Source organism: Mus caroli, unplaced genomic scaffold, assembly GCF_978045245.1.
Source record: "Mus caroli unplaced genomic scaffold, Mus_caroli_1 scaffold_5, whole genome shotgun sequence".
Lineage (NCBI taxonomy): Eukaryota > Metazoa > Chordata > Mammalia > Rodentia > Muridae > Mus > Mus caroli.
Window position 1 is genome coordinate 153,363,249 of NW_028227260.1, and position 17,080 is coordinate 153,380,328.

The 17,080-nt window shown below is 42.3% G+C and overlaps 1 protein-coding gene across 1 annotated transcript; it reads right to left on the reverse strand.

Moving 5' to 3' along the window:
* Positions 1-14,818: 14,818 nt before the first annotated feature.
* Positions 14,819-15,532, reverse strand: LOC147004866 (spindlin-2A-like). The gene has a single exon (XM_085837801.1). The coding sequence runs from the start codon at positions 15,530-15,532 to the stop codon at positions 14,819-14,821; it is 714 nt and encodes a 237-aa protein (XP_085693927.1).
* Between the last annotated feature and the right edge of the window lie 1,548 nt (positions 15,533-17,080).

A 17,080-nucleotide genomic window follows, 5' to 3' on the forward strand; every position in this document is an offset into this window, starting at 1 on the left:
AGCCTCTGTCATAAGAGTTGTAACACCAACACCAGGGAAAGGGCCTGCTCTCCCAAAATACCACGAGAAGCTCCCCACCACCTCTCCCAGGCTAGTCAGCCTCCCACCAGCTCAGCCAGGTATGAATCAGCATAGAGCATCTTGGAGCAACAAAAGCTACAGCAGTGGTGGATGCAGCTGCATTAGTGGAGACAGCAGAGACAATTCCTCCTTCCTGGTAGCATTCTTTCCCCTTCTCCTGAACCCTCAGACCTGTTTAGGCCAACAATCTCCAGGGAAAGCTTACAGTACACAGGCCCACATCATAGACATCCTAACATCCAAAAAATAATATTTCATCCACAAATAGTAAAAAAAAAAAGATGAGGAAGAATTCATACCCCTCAAAGGAAGAGTCCACCAAAACAAAGTCTCAATTCTGAACATCTATGCCCCAAATGCAAGGGCACCCACATCCATAAAATAAATTTTGCTAAAGCTCAAAACACACATTGAACTTCTCACAATTATAGTGGGAGACTTCACAGTCCACTCTCACCAATCGACAAGTCATTGAAAAAGAAAATAACAGAGACACAGTGAAACTAACAGAAGTCTTGACCCAAATGGATTTAATAGATATCAATAGAACATTTCATGCCAAAACAAGAGAATATACATTCTTCTCAGTTCCTCATGGAACATTCCCCAAAACTGATAATATAATTGGTCATAAAACAAGCATCAACAGATACAAGAATATGGGAATACTCACATGCATTCTATCAGATAACATCAGTAAGGCTAGATGTCAATAGCTGCTGCAGACCCTCTGGGCCCCTTTGTATTCGTGGAACGGGTCTCTAGTCACAGGTGGGCAAAGCGTTGGATGAAATGACAGACAGAATCACACAGGAGAGGTTGTGTAGAATCTGAATGTAATGTGTCAAATCGAGCATGAAATTTTTTATACAGAAGAAAAAAGGAAAGTTGGGTTACACACCAGCAAGGTACAAAGAGATTACTGGATTCTTACACAAAACAGAGGAATACAAACACAGATGGTCTGACAGGAACCACCTGGGATAGAATTCATTGTTAACAACTGGGATCAAAAAGAGCTTCACCTAAGGTCCACTTAATCTTAGAAGCCAGGGTCAAGGGCTTTGTGTCCTTGCCATAGTTCCTATTTTAGTCCATTGTATAGTCCACCTTCCCCCTAGGCCATTGTGAATACGTGTGTATGGGTGTAACTCAGATATCTATAGTTCTAAGTATCTACTCTGGTTCCTCCTTAGGTCTCAAACTTCCTTCTTCCTAGATGATGGTAAATTCCTGTGTAGGGCAGTGACTTAGCTTTTATTCAAAGTGATAGTGTAATACCAGAGGCAATTCTGAATGTCACTGAATAGGCAACATTCTCACTGAATTCCAAGCCCATGGTCAGCTCAAGGACTTTCTAGGACATTGAAACAGTAGCGAAGGCTTAGCTATGTCAGAATTCAATCTTAAAAGGCACTTATAATAAGATAATGCTAAAAGAGAGCACGTGGATCCATACACCAGACTAACGCGGGAATAGGGTATGAGTATATGGGTTAATGAGAACGCCAAACTCCAGGAGGTGAGTTTCTGTGAAACTCTCTGCCTCGTGAGTGGCTTTAAGGCTTCAGGCCTGTCAAGCTGACTCGACAGGAGTGTGTGGCAAATAACAACAAAAACAACAGAAAGTCCACATACTCATGAAAACTGAAAAAATTTCTGCTGAATGACACTTGGTCAGGGTAGAAATAAGAAAGAATTCCAAGAAGTTATAGAATTCAACTAAAGTGAAGACATACCATACCAAATATCATGGGCACAATTAAAACAGCATTAAATGAAGAATTCAAAGCATTAAATGCCTTCATGAAGAAATTTCAAGAGATGCTATACAAGTGAGTTAAAAGCACACCTAACAGCTCTAGAACAGAAAGAAGCAAAGTGCACCAAAGAAGAGTAGATGTCAGGATGTTGGAGGCTCAGGGCTGAAATCAACCAGGGAGAAACCAAGAGAATGGTACAAAGAATCAACAAAACCAAGAGCTGGTTTTGAAAGAAAATCAACAAGATATATATGATATACCCTTAGCCAAACTAACTAAAGGGCAGAGATAGTATCCAAATTAACAAAATCAGAAATGAAAAGGAGACAAAAGAATCTGAGGAAATTAAAAAAAAAAATTCAGCTGAAGCTACTACAAAAGCTCTACAAACCTGAAAAATCTAGATGGCTTTCTGTACTAAAGTTAAATCAAGGTCAGGTATATTATCTAAACAGTCCTATATTGCCTAAGGAAATACATAGAGTTATCAAAAATCTCCCAACCCAAAAGCCTGACAGTTTTAGTGCAGAATTCTACTAGACCACAAAGAAGATCTAATACCATTACTCCTCAAACTAATACACAAAATAGAAACAAAAGGAACACTGCCTATCTCATTCTATGTAGCCACAATTACTCTGATACCTAAAATCACACAAAGACCCAACAAAGAAAGAGAACTTCAGACCAATCTTGCCTATGGATATTTGCTGGAGACCATACCATGAGAAAGTTACCCTTTCACAGCTTCCCACCCTAATAAGCCAAATGGCCTTGTGTTGATGAGCCAGTTGCCTCCTCCTCCCTATCTCATGCTGGCACCAAAGACCCTAAAAGACTGAATTATAGTCCCCTCTTCCTTATCTCTTCCTGACTCCCAAGACTTCTAAGGACATGAGTTATGTGCTGAGCCCAGCCTGACACACAGGACAGTTAAGGTGGTAGAATCTACATTCTGGAGATAAGACTCAGAGTGCCTCCTGCCTGCAGTCTGAATTCAGCCTTTATGTCCTCAGATCCCCACTTCTTTGTTCTTTGTTAATTTCCCATCAGCCCCTCCCTATTTCCCCTCGCTGTGTGCCTATAACCTGGTGTTTCAGCCTAATAAACTGAGACATTGACAGGAATCCTCCTTGGTTTCTGCTCTTCTTTCTTGCTCATTTCTCTTCCAGGTTTGCAGTCCCCCTCGCACCCACAAATAACTGGGTCGTGCTGGACGGGACAGATATTGATGCAAAGATACTCAACAAAATTCTTGCAAACTGAATCTAAGAATACATCAAAACCTTTATTCACCATGATCAAGTGGGTTTCATCCCAAGGATTCAGGGATTGTTCAGTATATGCAACTCCTTCAACATAATATACTATATAAACAAACCCAAGGAAAGAAACCACATGATCATCTCATTAGATGTTGAAACAGCCTTCAATAAAATGTAACACCCATTCATGTTAAAAGTCTTGGAAAGATCAGGAGTTCATGGCACATTTGTAAACATAATAAAAGCAATATACTGCTAATAAACAGGCAACATGAAATTAAATGGAGAGAAACTAAAGCAATACCACTAAAACCAGGGACAAGACAAGGTTGCCCACTCTTTCCTTATCTATTCAGTATAGTACTCAAAATTCTAGCTAGAGCAAGTAGACAATAAAAGGAAAGCAAGGGGATACAAATTGGAAAGGACTAAAGCAAAGTATCACTATTTTCAGATGATATGACAGTATATATAAGTAACCCTCAAAATTCCACCATAGAACTACTACAGCTGAGAAACAAATTTAGGTAGCTGGAGAGATGGCTCAGCAGTTAAGAGCACCAACTGCTCTTCCAGATGTCCTGATTTAAATTCCCAGCAACCACATGGTGGCTTATAATCATCTGTAATGAGATTTGATGCCCTTTTCTGTTGTGTCTGAAGACAGCAATGGTGTATGCATATACATAAAATAAATAAATAAATCTTTACAGAGAGAGAGAGAGCGAGAGAGAGAGAGAGAGAGAGAGAAAGACAGAGACAGAGAGAGAGAGAGAGAGAGAGAGAGAGAGAGAGAGAGAGAGAGAGAGAGAGAGAGAGAAAGCAACAGCAACATAAAACAATGTGGTAAAAAATAGTCCTGGTCTACCTGTAGAATGAAAATTGATCCTTATTTATATATTTATTTATTTACTTACATATTTTGAGAGGTTTTTCGAGATAGGGTTTCTCTGTGTAGCCTTGGCTGTCCTGGAACTCACTTTGTAGACTAGGCAGGCTTGGAATTCAGAAATCTGCCTACCTCTGCCTCCCAAGTGCTGTGATTAAAGGCATGTGTTACCATGCCCCGGCTCTGATCCATATTTATAACTCTGCACAAAACTCAAATTCAAGTGGATCAAGGACCTGAACATAAAACAGGATGCACTAAATCTTATAGAACAGAATGTGGAAAGGCCTTTGAATGCATTTTTGCAAGAGACAATAGCCTGTACAGCATAACAATGGCTCAGGTTCTAAGATCAAATATTGATAAACGGGACCTCATGAAAATGAAAAGCTTTTGTAAGGCAAAGGACAGTGTCAAATGGCAAATTGGAAGCCTATAGATGGGAAAAGGGCCTACACCAACCCTACATCTGACAGAGGACTACTATCCACATTCACAAATAACCAAATAACTTAATTAAAACATGGAGTGCAGAGCTAAACAGAAAATTCTCAAAAGAGAAATCTCAAATGGCCAAGAAGCACTTAAAGAAATGGTCAAAGTCCTTAGTCATCTGGGAAATGCAAATCACAACAACTCTTATATCCATCAGAAATGGTAAGATCAAAAAGTCAAGAGATAGCACAAACTGGCAAGGATATTGAGCAAGGGGAACATTCCTTGATTGCTAGTAGGAGTGCAAACTTGTACAATCTCTGGAAATAAATTTGGCAGCTTCTCAGAAAACTTGCAATAGTTCTATCTCAAGACCAAGATATACATCTCCTAGGCATATACCTGAAAGGTGCTCCAACTTCCCAGAAAGACACTTGGTCTGCAATGATTAAAGCAGGTTTATTTGTAGTAGCAAGAATGGATGGAACTTGAGTATATCATCCTGAATGAGGTAAAAAAAAATCCTAAAAGGAAATACATACATGACAGTTGCATGTTGACCTCTGAGAGGCTCCACCAGCAGCTTACTAAGACAGATACAGACACCCACAGCCAAACAATGAATGGAGCTTGGGGACTCTCATGGATTTATATGGGAAAGGATTGTGGGCCAAAGGGTATAGACACTCCCTAAGAAGACAAACACAATCGACTAACCTGCACCCTTGAGGATCTTGGAGTCTGAACCACCAACCAAAGAACATATACGGGCTGAACCTAGGCCTTCCCATATATACCTAGCAGACGTGCAGTTTGACCTTCATGTGGGTCGAAAACAACTGGATTTGGACCTACCCACAAATCTCTTGCCTGTCCATGGGTTATCTTTTTTCTAGTTGAACTGCCTTGTTTGGCTTTAGTAGGAGAGGATGCACATAGCTTCCCAGAGACTTGAAGTACCAGGATAGAGAGATAGAAAATGGGCCCCCAGTCACTCAGAAGAGAAAGGGAAGTGGGAGAACTGTGGGAGGGAGGGAGGGACCACGAGGGTGGGTAGGGAAAAGGAAGGAAAGTGAATACTTGAAAAGTTAATAAAATTAAAATTTAAAAAGTCAAATTGGATGCTAAATACAACAAAACACTAATGCCAAAAATACCCATCTAAGCTAGCAGAAATGGGTCTCTAGAAGAGAAACTGCTGGTGTTGGTTTAGAAAAAACACATGATATAGAAAAGAAAACTACAGCTGCCCTGGTGAGGTGTGCTGGTCTTGTGTTGTTTTTGATGCAATGGACTTTAATTGAGTCAATGCATGGTAGGCAGTGAGCATCAACAAGATTTGATACCTTCTTTCAATGTCTGCAAGACCCTTGCTTCTTCCATGTGTGGCTTTGGGAATAACTCAGCAGCAGGAACAAGAAATGCTCTTCTTTTATGAGGCAATAACAAGGTTTGCTAAAGGAGGAAAGAGAACACACTCACAGAATCCTCAGAGGGGCTTTGGAAGCATGGGAAAGGAAAACAAGGAAAGCATGAGGACAGAGACTCATGCCCTGGACTCCACATGAAAATATATATATGGCAGAGCACTGAGGCACTTGGCTGACATTGACAAGTCTTCTTCCCAGAAAGCAGTATACAGTCAAAGGAATTAGTTGGATAAAGCCACGGTTCACAGCCAAAGCCCTTTTGTATTTATAGAACCCTTCCGCAAAGGAGAGGTATAACTTTAATGTTTTTAAGAGCCTGCGTTTAATGATGGTTCCTAAATGCTTTAAGCTCCCATTTAGCCCACCACCCACCAGAGGTAGCAGAAAAGAAGGGATACAGGGGAAGTGCACCTGTTTAGGAATATTTCTTTGGAGCAACTTCCATCTATATTTTCTGGAAATCAGTAGTTCAGTTCACAAGTCAGCAACTGCACCTCAATCTACTCCCAAACACTTCATGGATAAACCAGTAGTCCAGTTCTATAGAGTTGAGCTAGCAAACCTGAATCAGTATCAGTGACACTACCTACCAGAAAGAGCCAGGCCTCAGCCTTGGTATGAGTCATCAAGAGGGACCAGGGCCAAGAGAACCCCAAGAAAAGTTCCCCACGGTGCCTCTCCAAATGAAGTACCATCAGCAAAGGCACAAGATCAAGAAGTGTTTAGCTATGTAAGTAAGCCAAACTCAGCCACCTTCACTGTTCATCTATCCCTTCTTACAATTCCTCCAAACATCACATGTCTATGGGCCTTGCCACAGCATGTGTCTTGTCTCATCATGAGTCTGCCTCAGCTGACATCACTCTGACAATCAGCTGGAATCCTCAGAAGTGGTAAGAAGCCAAAGGCCACCACCAGAAGTTCTCCAGTGAGTTTCTCCCCAGAGTCCGAACAAAGTGTAACTATAAATTGTAAGGCAGCCCCTTCGGTCCAACCAGCACCGGGGTAGCTAGGGCATAGAGTCGGCTGACACCCGCCAGCTACTCACAACACCAGCCACTGGATCTTAAGACTTCAGGTGATCCTGCCACCCTCCTGGGCAGAGGACAGGTCTCTGCCCAGACCGGGAGCCCTTTGCCTCAGGATCGGCAGGAGCCATCTTGGTTCCAGGACTCCACTGAACTTAGTCTGCACAGGTGAGAGTGTGCACCACAGAAGCTAACAGCTGTTGGGACAGGTGGGAGCCACAGAGCTACTGAGGCAGCACCCTTTTCGGCCCCAGACATCCGACCACCTTCCTGGTCAGAGGACAGGTGTCCACCCGGCCCGGGAGGCTTTTGCCTCTAGATTGGCGGTAGCCATATTGGTTCCGGGACTCCACAGAACATAGTCTGCACAGGTGAGAGTGTGCACCACACAAGCTGACAGCTTCTGTGACCTGCCAAGGCAACACAGCTTCTGGGAAGGGCCTGTTTTGGGCCTTCATCTTCATCCAGAGGAGGTCCAAACACCAGATATCTGTGCACCTTCCCTGTAAGAGGAGAGGTTGCCTGCAGAGAGTGCTCTGACCACTGAAACTCAGAGGAGAGAGCCTGTCTCCCAGGTCTGCTGATAGAGGCTAACATAATCACCAGAACAACAATCTCTAAACAGAGACAACTATAACAATTAACTCCAGAGATTACCAGACGGTGAAATGTAAATGTAATAATCTTGCTAACAGAAACCAAAAACACTCACCATCATCAGAACCCAGCACTCCCACTTCGCCCAGTCCAGGGCACCCCAAAACTTGGGAAAAGCTAGACCCAGATCTAAAAGCATATCTCATGATGATGGTAGAGGACATCAAGAAGGACTTTAATAACACACTTAAAGAAATACAGGAGAACACTGCTAAACAGGTAGAAGACCTTAAATAGGAAGCACAAAAATACCTTAAAGAATTGCAGGAGAACACAGCTAAACAGGTAGAAGACATTAAAGAGGAAGCACAAAAATCCCTTAAAGAATTGCAGGAAAACACGACCAAATAGGTGATGGAATTGAATAAAACCATCCAAGACCTAAAAAGGGAAGTAGACACAATAAAGAAAACCCAAGGTGAGGCAACACTGGAGATAGAAACCATAGGAAAGAAATCTGGAACCATAGAAGTGAGCATCAGAGCAGAATACAAGAGAAGGAAGAGAGAATCTCAGGTGCAGAAGACTCCATAGAGAACATCCGCACAACAATCAAAGAAAATACAAAATGCAAAAAGATCCTAACTCAAAACATCCAGGAAATCCAGGACACAATGAGAAGACCAAACCTATGGATAATAGGAGTAGATGAGAATGAAGATTTTCAACTCAAAGGACCGGCAAATATCTTCAACAAAATTATAGAAGAAAACTTCCTAAACCTAAAGAAAGAGATGCCCATGAACATACAAGAAGGCTGTAGAACTCCAAATAGACTGGACCAGAAAAGAAATTCCTCCCAGCACATAACAATCAGAACAACAAATGCACTAAATAAAGATACAATACTAACAGCAGTAAGGGAAAACGGTCAAGTAACATATAAAGGCAAGCCTATCAGAATTACACCAGATTTTTCACCAGAGATTATGAAAGCCAGAAGGGCCTGGACAGATATTATACAGAAACAAAGAGAACACAAATTTCAGCCCAGGCTACTATACCCAGCCAAACTCTCAATTACCACAGATGGAGAAATCAAAGTATTCCACGACAAAACCAAATTCACACATGATCATTCCAAGAATCCAGTCCTTCAAAGGATAATAACAGAAAAAAAACCAATACAAGGATGGAAACCACATCCTAGAAAAAGCAAGAAGGTAATCCCTCAACAAACCAAAAAGAAGACAGCCACAAGAACAGAATGCCAACTCTAAAAATAAAAATAAAAGGAAGCAACAAATACTTTTCCTTAATATCTCTAATATCAATGGACTCAACTCCCCAATAAAAAGACATAGACTAACAGACTGGCTACACAAACAGGACCCAACATTTTTCTGCTTACAGGAAACTCATCTCAAAGAAAAAGATAGACACTACCTTAGAATGAAAGGCTGGAAAACAATTTTCCAAGAAAATGGTAGGAAGAAACAAGCTGGAGTAGCCATCCTAATATCTAATAAAATCGACTTCCAACCCAAATTCTTCAAAAAAAAAAAATAAATAAAGGAAGCACGGAAGGGCACTTCATACTCATCAAAGGTAAAATCCTCCAAGAGGAACTATCAATTCTGAATATCTATGCTCCAAATACAAGGGCAGCCACATTCATTAAAGATACTTTAGTAAAGCTCAAAGTACACATTGCACCTCACACAATAATAGTGGGAGACTTCAACACACCACTTTCACCAATGGACAGATCATGGAAGCAGAAACTAATCAGGACACAGTGAAACTAACAGAGGTTATGAAACAAATGGATATGACAGATATCTACAGAACATTTTATCCTAAAACAAAAGGAAATACCTTCTTCTCAGCACCTCATGGTACCTTCTCCAAAACTGACCACATACTTGGTCACAAAACAAGCCTCTAGATATACAAAAATATTGAAATTGTCCCATGCATCCTATCAGATCACAATCGACTAAGGCTGATCTTCAATAACAAAATAAATAATAGAAAGACAACACACACGTGGAAACTAAACAACACTCTTCTCAATGATAACTTGGTCAAGGAAGGAATAAAGAAAGAAATTAAGGACTTTTTGGAGTTTAATGAAAATGAAGCCACAACATACCCAAACTTATGGGACACAATGAAAGCATTTCAAAAAAGGAAAATTCATAGCTCTGAGTGCCTCCAAAAAGAAACTAGAGAGAGCACACACTAGCAGCTTGACAACACACCTAAAAGCTCTAGAACAAAAGGAAGCAAATTCACCCAAGAGGAGTAGATGGCAGGAAATAATCAAACTCAGTGGTAAATTCAAACAAGTAGAAACAAGAACTATTCAAAGAATCAATCAATAGAGGAGCTGGTTCTTTGAGAAAATAAACAAGATAGATAAACCCTTAGCCGGACTCACTAGAGGGCACAGGGAAAGTATTCTAATTAACAAAATCAGAACTGAAAAGGAAGACATAACAACAGATCTTGAAGAAATCAAAAACACCATTAGATCCTTCTACAAAAGGCAATACTCAACAAAACTGGAGAACCTGGATGAAATGGACAAGTTTCTAGATAGATACCAGGTACCACAGTTAAATCAAGATCAGGTTAATGATCTAAACAGTCCTATATCCCCTAAAGAAATAGAAGCACTCATTAATAGTCTCCCAACCAAAAAAAGCCCAGGACCAGATGGGTTTAATGCAGAGTTCTATCAGATGGGTTTAGTGCAGATCTATCAAAGAAGATCTAATCCCAGTTCTTCACAAACTATTCCACAAAATAGAAACAGAAGGTACCCTACCCAACTCATTCTATGAAGCCACAATTACCCTGATACCTAAACCACAAAAAGAACCAACAAAGATAGAGAACTTCAGACCAATTTCCCTTATGAATATCGATGCAAAAATCCTCAATAAAGTTCTTGCTAACCGAATCCAAGAACACATCAAAACAATCATCCATCCTGACCAAGTAGGTTTCATCCCAGGGATCCAAGGATGGTTCAATATAAGGAAATCCATCAACGTAATCCATAAACAAACTCAAAGACAAAAACCACATGATCATCTCGTTAGATGCAGAGAAAGCCTTTGACAAAATCCAACACCCATTCATGATAAAAGTCTTGGAAGGATCAGGAATTCAAGGCCCATACCTAAACTAGATAAAAGCAATCTACAGCAAACCAGTAGCCAACATCAAAGTAAATGGTGAGAAGCTGGAAGAAATCCCACTAAAAACAGGGACTAGACAAGGCTGTCCACTCTCACCCTACCTATTCAACATTGTACTTGAAGTTCTAGCCAGAGCAATTAAACAACAAAATGAGATCAAGGGGATACAAATTGGAAAAGAAGAAATCAAAATATCACTCATTGCAGATGATATGATAGTATATATAAGTGACCCTAAAAATTCCACCAGAGAACTCCTAAGCTTGATAAACAGCTTCAATGAAGTAGCTGGATATAAAATTAACTCAAGCAAGTCAATGGCTTTTCTGTACACAAAGGATAAACAGGATGAGAAAGAAATTAGGGAAACAACATGCTTCTCAATAGCAACAAACAATATAAAATACCTTGGTGTGACTCTAACTAAGGAAGTGAAAGATCTGTATGACAAGAACTTCAAGTCTCTGAAGAAAGAAATTAAAGAAGATCTCAGGATATGGAAAGATCTCCCATGCTCATGGATTGGCAGGATCAACATTGTAAAAATGGCTATCTTGCCAAAAGCAATCTACAGATTCAATGCAATCCCAATCAAAATTACAACTCAATTCTTCAAGAAATTAAAAAGGGCAATCTGCAAATTCATATGGAACAACAAAAAACCTAGGATAGCAAAAACTCTTCTCAAGGATACAAGAACCTCTGGTGGAAACATCATGCCTGACCTAAAGCTGTACTACAGAGCTATTATGATAAAAACTGCATGGTACTGATATAACGACAGACAAGTAGACCAATGGAACAGAATTGAAGACCTTGAGATGAACCCACACACCTATGGTCACTTGATCTTCAACAAGGGAGCTAAAACCATCCAGTGGAAAAAAGACTGCATTTTCAACAAATGGTGCTGGCACAACTGGCAGTTATCGTGTAGAAGAATGCGAATTGATCCATTCCTATCTCCTTGTACTAAGGTCAAATCTAAGTGGATTAAGGAACTCCACATAAAAGCAGAGACACTGAAACTTATAGAGGAGAAAGTAGGGAAAAGCCTCAAAGAGATAGGTACAGGGGAAAAACTCCTGAATAGAACAGCAATGGCTTGTGCTGTAAGATCGAGAATCAAAAAATGGGACCTCATAAAATTTCAAAGCTTCTGCAAGGCAAAAGACACCGTCAATAAGACAAAAAGACCACTAACAGATTGGGAAAGGATCGTTACCTATCCTAAATCAGATAGGGGACTAATATTCAATATATATAAAGAACTCAAGAAGGTGGACTCCAGAAAATCAAATAACCCCATTAAAAAATGGGGCTCAGAACTGAACAAAGAATTCTCACCTGAGGAATACCGAATGGCAGAGAAGCACCTGAAAAAAATTTCAACATCCTTAATCATAAGGGAAATGCAACTCAAAACAACCCTGATATTCTACCTTACACCAGTCAGAATGGCTAAGATCAAAAATTCAGGTGACAGCAGTTTCTGGCGGGGATGTGGAGAAAGAGGAACACTCCTTCATTGTTGCTGGGATTGCAAACTTGTACAACCACTCTCGAAATCAGTTTGTGATTCCTCAGAAAATTGGACATAATATTACCAGAGGATCCAGCAATACCTCTCCTGGGCATATATCCAGAAGATGTTCCAACCGGTAAAAAGGACACATGCTCCACTATGTTCATAGCAGCCTAATTTATGATAGCCAGAAGCTGGAAAGAACCCAGATGACCCTCAACAGAGGAATGGATACATAAAATGTGGTACACTTACACAATGCAGTACTACTCAGCTATTAAAAGGAATGAATTTGTGAAATTCCTAGCCAAATGGATGGACCTGGAGGGCATCATCCTGAGTGAGGTCACCCCTATCACAAATGAACTCACACAATATGTACTCACCGATAAGTGGATATTAGCCCATAAACTTAGGATACCCAGGATATAAGATACAATTTGTTAAACGCATGAAACTCAAGAAGAACGAAGACCAAAGTGTGGACACTGTGCCCCTTCTTAGAATTGGGAACACCCATGGAAAGAGTTACAGAGATAAAGTTTGGAGCTGTGATGAAAAGATGGACCATCTAAAGACTGCCATATCCAGGGATCCATCCCATAATCAGCTTCCAAATGCTGACACCATTGCATACACTAGCAAGATTTTGCTGAAAGGACCCAGATATAGCTGTCTCTTGTGAGACAATGCCGGGGCCTAGCAAACACAGAAGTGGATTCTCACAGTCAGCTATTGGATGGATCACAGGGCCCCCAATGGAGGAGCTAGAGAAAGTATCCAAGGAGCTAAAGGGATCTGCAACCCTATAGGTGGAACAACATTATGAACTAACCAGTACCCCAGAGCTCTTGACTCTAGCTGCATATGTATCAAAAGATGGCCTAGTCGGCAATCACTGGAAAGAGAGGCCCATTGGACTTCCAAACTTTATATGCCCCAGTACAGGGGAATGCTAGGGTCAAAAAGTGGGAGTGGGTGGGTAGGGGAGTGGGCGGGGGAATGTATTGGGGACTTTTTGGATAGCATTGGAAATGTAAATGATGAAAATACCTAATTAAAAAGAAAAAACAAATTGTATGGCAGACCAACACACATATTTCATTTGTGAAGAGTCCCTCATCACACATCATTTCACGTGTTTCTTTAGCAGAACATCCTTTCACCTATGTCTGCTTCAGTGAAATGTTCTTTTATGTGTTTGCCTTAGGGATACACCATGCAACACAACTGACTGATCAAAGAACCCATAAGTTTCCATTTCAGAGAGGCACAAACATTTCCTTCAGGGTTAGCTCTCAGTTTTAGAAGGAACGGAAAACTTGTTTGAATAAGAGGTACCTAGAAGGTGTCAGGCGCTCTAGGTTTTGTAGGGAGTCTAACCAGAAAGGGCAGCTTCCCTTTGCCTGGGCAAGGAATGGAGCCACCTGTGGCTTCAGGCAGCTGTGACAGAACATAGACAGGCAAGTTCTCTCTATATCATGGAGACTTGAGGCACAATCAGCAGATGTCCCCTCACCCCAGGAAGCCTATTCCAGCCGCAAAAAGACAGTGACAAGACTGCTATTCCTGGATCCACTAAGGGTCTATTTCCGAAAAAATATTTGCCCTTTGCCCAGAGCAAGCCAGGAACTCTCACTAGCTTTTTCAGGCTGCTGGCTATCACAGACTCTGAAAACAGAAAGGCCTGAGATAGATGCAATGTTGATTTGTGGTTGAAACTGTCCAAGTAGTCTCTGTTGAAATGGCCTTTAGTGTACATTCAATGCACTTGCATGCCCTCACAAGGCCATTTTTTTTCCTGGGAGTTCGTGTTCCCCCATCCCACAAAACGACCCACCATGCCACCTTACCTCTCACCACCCAAAGACAGCCTTTCTTCTTGGAATTGCTCATTTCAGGGGTATCTCTTTAATGTCTCAATCACTAGGTATGCATCGGTCCTTCTGGACTCCCAGGTCCTTGGGCCTCTCCTCAGGATCCTCTGTGAATGGCTCACCCTGCCCACCCTTACTGTATACCTCTTTTACACTGCTGTGTGTATCCTTCTTCCAGAATTCCTTAGTTTTCCTATAAGCCAGAAGGTGCCACCATGCCTCACTCTGCTTCCACCCCTCCTGTTCCAATCTATATTTCTTTCTTTACTCTGTCCCTCTTCCAGGAAGCCTCTCTCTGCCACCCCTCTCTCTTTGGCTTCCTTCCACCTCTCTTTGGGCAGTCATCTCCTTCTGCCTCCTCCTCTACCACCCATTTCCAGTTTCTTCTCCTCCCCCCGCCCCAGCCCAAGACCAGACCAGCTAAGTCCCATTCCATTTTTAGATGACTGCTTATGATACTAGCTCACTTTTCTCACAGGCTGAATTGACAGCTGCTCCATCAGTCCATTTTCCACCCACCAAGCACACCCAACAAAGTGCTTCAGACAGCATGCCATACCCACAGAAGCCTGCATTCATCAGGACAACTGGTATGCCTGCATTGAGCCCAGGACCCACTCAAGATCAGCAACCTGAGCCCATCTAGAAATTACAACTTAATTTCCAAAGAAATTACTTTAACTTTATTTCTACAGCTGTGGCAATGCCATGATAAATAATTAGAACTCTTTCTCAAAGTGAGTGACATGTATATAGACATCATCTTCATACTTGATGAGGTACACTCTAGGTTTGGTTTCAATCTGGTAAATGATCAGGCCAACCCTCTTGGAGCCGTCATCATTTGTTAATTCCACGTGTTTTCCTATCAGGCCATCCACAAGCTCCACGTCGATGTCTAAATGAGGGGGGGGGGCACTGAACCCCTCCATGATTTGTAGGTCACCCTCTTTAAAGTCATCCAGAAGCTGGTATGTGTATAATATGGGATCTCTCTCATAAGTAATATAAAAGCTGTTATCCAAGATAGGCGCTTGGCTCAAGACCATCCCCTTCCACTCTTCCTTAGAGCCATGCTCATCCTCAAATAAATGTTTAACTGCTTTGCCCACTATGGCATCAGCAAAGCTGGAATCAGTGACTCGGGATGATGCCACCCTCTTGGCGAGAACTTTTAGGGACAATACCCTCTTATCTTTGTGAAGTTCCACAGCATGCACAGAGTCAATCCCATCATATTTAACCAGGTACAGGGAGGGGTTTACTGGCACCTGATCCAGCACAGTCCCTTTCCACTGTGTTATCGGTTCATCTCCTTCTTTCCACTTATGAGAAATTCTGAAGCCCACGATGTTCCTTTGGGGCAGGGCTGGAGATCTGCATCTCTGCCTCTTCCGACCAGCTCTTTTCTTGGTCAGTTTTGAACTTTCCATGTCCTGTTAGGCAGCTTTGCTGCCCTTCTGCTTCCTGGGTCCTGGAGGGGTCCAAGGCTGCAGTGTGAAACGGGGAGAGACAGTTGACTATGGGGGTAAATGATGTACTTTTCCCAGTGAGTGCCTCCATGCCTTTTGCTGATCCCTAACTGCTGGTGCCAGGAACCTTAGGATGAAGCTTGAAACCTGTCCTGGCACCTGGTTGTGTGGTGCTGTCTCTGGGGTTCCCTAGGGCCCCTGTGAAGGAAGTACTAGAGAGTGGTGAAGGGATGGGCTGGTGTCCAATAGAATTGGGAATACCCCAACAGGGGAACAAGAGACTCTCCTCAGTGACTGGTTGTTCTGTTCCCAGAGACTAGGTGCTCTGCTGACTCCAGCGCCCTGCCCCCATAGGATAGTTGCAAATCGGTTTGGAAGTCCAGAAGAGCTGTAAAGTGCCTCCTTGCACTTTAGTGTCCTGAGCTTCCCTGCCTGCAGCTCTCAGTCCCCTCTGCTTTCCCTGACTGCTTCCAGGTACCCACCTCCGGGCTCCACCTTGTTCTTTCAAGAACCTCAGTCTGGCTCTGAAGGACATTCCCAGTTCCTGCTGCTCACTGCAGATCACCCCCCCCCCAGCTCCCTTTGTCTTCCCCTGAGTGCCTCTTCCCACTGCTACTTAGTTTCTCCTGTGGGACTCTGTCCCATCCTCCCCCCTACCCCCCCACCGCTCCAGGAAGCCCACCTTTTAGCCTACCCTTTCTGGTGTCCGGCTGCCAGAAATAGTGGCTGCCAGAGGGGGCTCCAGACACTTTGTGGCCACTTTTGCTAAAAGCCCTAGGTGAGGTGAAGGCGTCCAGCCCAGGGAGTGCTGGCCATCAAGAGTTGTGTGAGCCGGTGTCAGAGCAGTTGAAGTGACCGTTGCTGGTGTCCTGGTGCTGTTTGTGGGCTCGTGCTTGTCCTGGTGCTGCTGGTGGGCTCCTGCTTCCTTCTGTCTAGCTCACACAACTCCCCTGCCACCTGCAGATTCTGTGGAAGCCTGCTGCTCATTTTTCTTTTTGTTTATTTATTAGTGTGCCCTCCGGTTTATGTTATGCTAGCTTTATTGTTTCCTGGTTTCTTCATGTGCCTGGTGTTGTTTTAGGTTTGGTTGGTTGGTTGGTTGGTTGGTTGGTTGGTTGGTTGGTTGGTTTAGTTTGATTTTGTTGGTAGGTTTGTTTTATGCCTGGAGTCTTTCTCACACTTTTTCTTTCAGTATTCTTTTTTGGTAAGTCTTCTGGCTTCTTCATCCTCTTTAGTTCCTCAGTTCTTTTTCCTTGCTTCAGGCACATTCCTTCTGAAATTCTATGAATTCTTTCTCAAATAGTTAGAGGGCACCCCATTTTCCCCTCAAAGCACAGGGCCAGTTGGTCCAAATTTTAATCTAAGGTAGTCTTAAACTGAACTATATGGTATGATTGCTGGTAGTTAGATTAAAGCCAGAATTCCTCAGGAACTAGAGAAACTGGTTTGGCAGCCAAAAGGAGTTCCTTCCTTTTCCAAATGGCAGATACCTGTGATCCCATATCAAAG